At 52.9% G+C, this 1,912-nt stretch overlaps 1 protein-coding gene across 1 annotated transcript; it reads left to right on the plus strand.

Moving 5' to 3' along the window:
- Positions 1–765: 765 nt before the first annotated feature.
- Positions 766–1,508, plus strand: PtA15_18A260 (uncharacterized protein; the record flags this gene model as incomplete). Its single annotated transcript, XM_053164782.1, has 3 exons — positions 766–945; positions 1,066–1,178; positions 1,277–1,508. 3 exons carry the CDS (start codon positions 766–768, stop codon positions 1,506–1,508), a joined length of 525 nt encoding a protein of 174 aa, XP_053028757.1.
- Between the last annotated feature and the right edge of the window lie 404 nt (positions 1,509–1,912).

The following is a 1,912-nucleotide window of genomic DNA, read 5'->3' on the forward strand; positions in this document are numbered from 1 at the left end:
TTCATATCACAATCAGTATTATTTGTTTACACATCATCTTCATCTCCTCACTCGCTTCAATTTAACCGCTGCTTGACTTCCAGATAAATACATGTTGCAACCGCTCTTGACTTTTTTTAACATGGCGTGTAGGCCGGTCTTACTTAACAGGTGGTAAATTTTGTCCGATGAAAATTCTACCTGTCTGCCTTACAGGTTACAAGTATGGCCAGTCTTTACAGAATGCAGGTAGCATCTTTTGTTGGGACTGGTTTATCCTACCTTATGGCTTCTTCTATCGTGAGAGGATAATATTTGGCAGCATAAGTCAGTGAGGCTCTCACTGAGAGGCTCTGTTAAGCTCGTATTCTGACATGCACAACATCTTCAAGCACGAAAACTATATGGTTATCCTACAACTGATTGTTATAGCTTGCTTGCCTCTGAATTTTATTTTCTCTTCTGATCTCATGACATGGAATCAACATGGTACATCCTTATGCCTTGTTGGGAAAAAGATTAGTTGAACTGCTCTCATACTTTTCCCCAAGCCCATATGTCCAGATCTTCTTAAGGTTGTTTGCCCTATTCCGGGGAAGAGGGAAACAGCCCCCACCTGCTGAAGAGCCGCATTAAGGTGCGCAGTGCCAAGCGGCCAGCGCGCGCGCCCTCCCTGTCCCGGCCCGAGTCGAAATAGCCTCCAGCCAGAGGACAACCGCAAGCCCAGACCCTCATCTCCACACGATCACTCGAGCTCATTATAACTTCCGGGGCGACAACAACACAATGGCGCCATCAGAAACTCGCCGGATGATGCTAGTCAAGAACGTGTTCAGTCGGTCGATCTCCAATGTCTCGAAGCCGGTGAATGCTCAGACGCTTGCCGAGGCCTTCCCGTACGCGACCCCTCAGATGCTAGACACCCTGGCCGAGCAAACAAAAACCCTGTTCTCACACTATGCTAACGTCAGCCACTCTCAGAGTAAACCGGGTGCACGAGCTGTGAAAAAAGGCGTCAATTCATGCTGATGATTGGCTCTTGTTCTTTCTTCGCGGTCTTCTGATGTGCTCTGCCCGGCCAACCAGGGTCGATGGACCGAATTCGCGGACGCGGCCGCCTTCGAAGAGCTCTGTAATCGATTCGATCTCCTCGAGCGCGAGGCCATCCAGAGAATCCACGCGGGCGACCAGCCAGTGACGTGAGCAATCCACAACCACCGATCCCCAAGCTACGAGCAAAAGCAAAGCCGGCGCATGATTCCTGACCGATTTTCTGACACATCTCGCGGATTGCAAGGATTACCCGGGACCCCAAACTCTCGATCCCGCCTCTCCTGCTCCACACGTTGGCCAATCTAGAGACGCTTTATCAGGCGGCCAATGCGCGTCAGCTGCAGACGAACGAAAACCTGCAGACACAGATCAGGAAGCAGCTCGACGAGATTGAGCGGCTCGAAGCGGACATCAGGGGCCGTCTGGGCCAGATCCAATCGACCGCCGACGAGTGGAAGAAGCCCCAGCGACCCTGAACCCATGCGACCACCTCGGCCCAACCATATCGACTCGGACCCCGACCGCCGCCGTAAAGGAGTCCTCCCGGACACCTCTCCGCGCCTCAGGTGCAGCGGGATAGCTGGGATTTTCGACTCCGATCAGAGCGCCGCCCAGACGCTGTGCCCACCCGCAAAACGGCCCGATTCAGAATGCGAGGTTCTGGACGGCCAACGCATCCTCGCCGCCCATGTCTTCATAGAGGGTCCCCGCTTTCCACAGTCGGCCCCATTCCTACATCCCAATCTTCCCTCTTCACCACACCACACCAGCCACCCCGCATTCCTACAAATCCCTCCGTCAGACAATCCACACACACACCCTAAAAAAACTAACCGATACCTGCTAGGCCACCCAACCCACTTTTGTTTTTTGAAACTTG

Source organism: Puccinia triticina, chromosome 18A, assembly GCF_026914185.1.
Source record: "Puccinia triticina chromosome 18A, complete sequence".
Taxonomy (NCBI): domain Eukaryota; kingdom Fungi; phylum Basidiomycota; class Pucciniomycetes; order Pucciniales; family Pucciniaceae; genus Puccinia; species Puccinia triticina.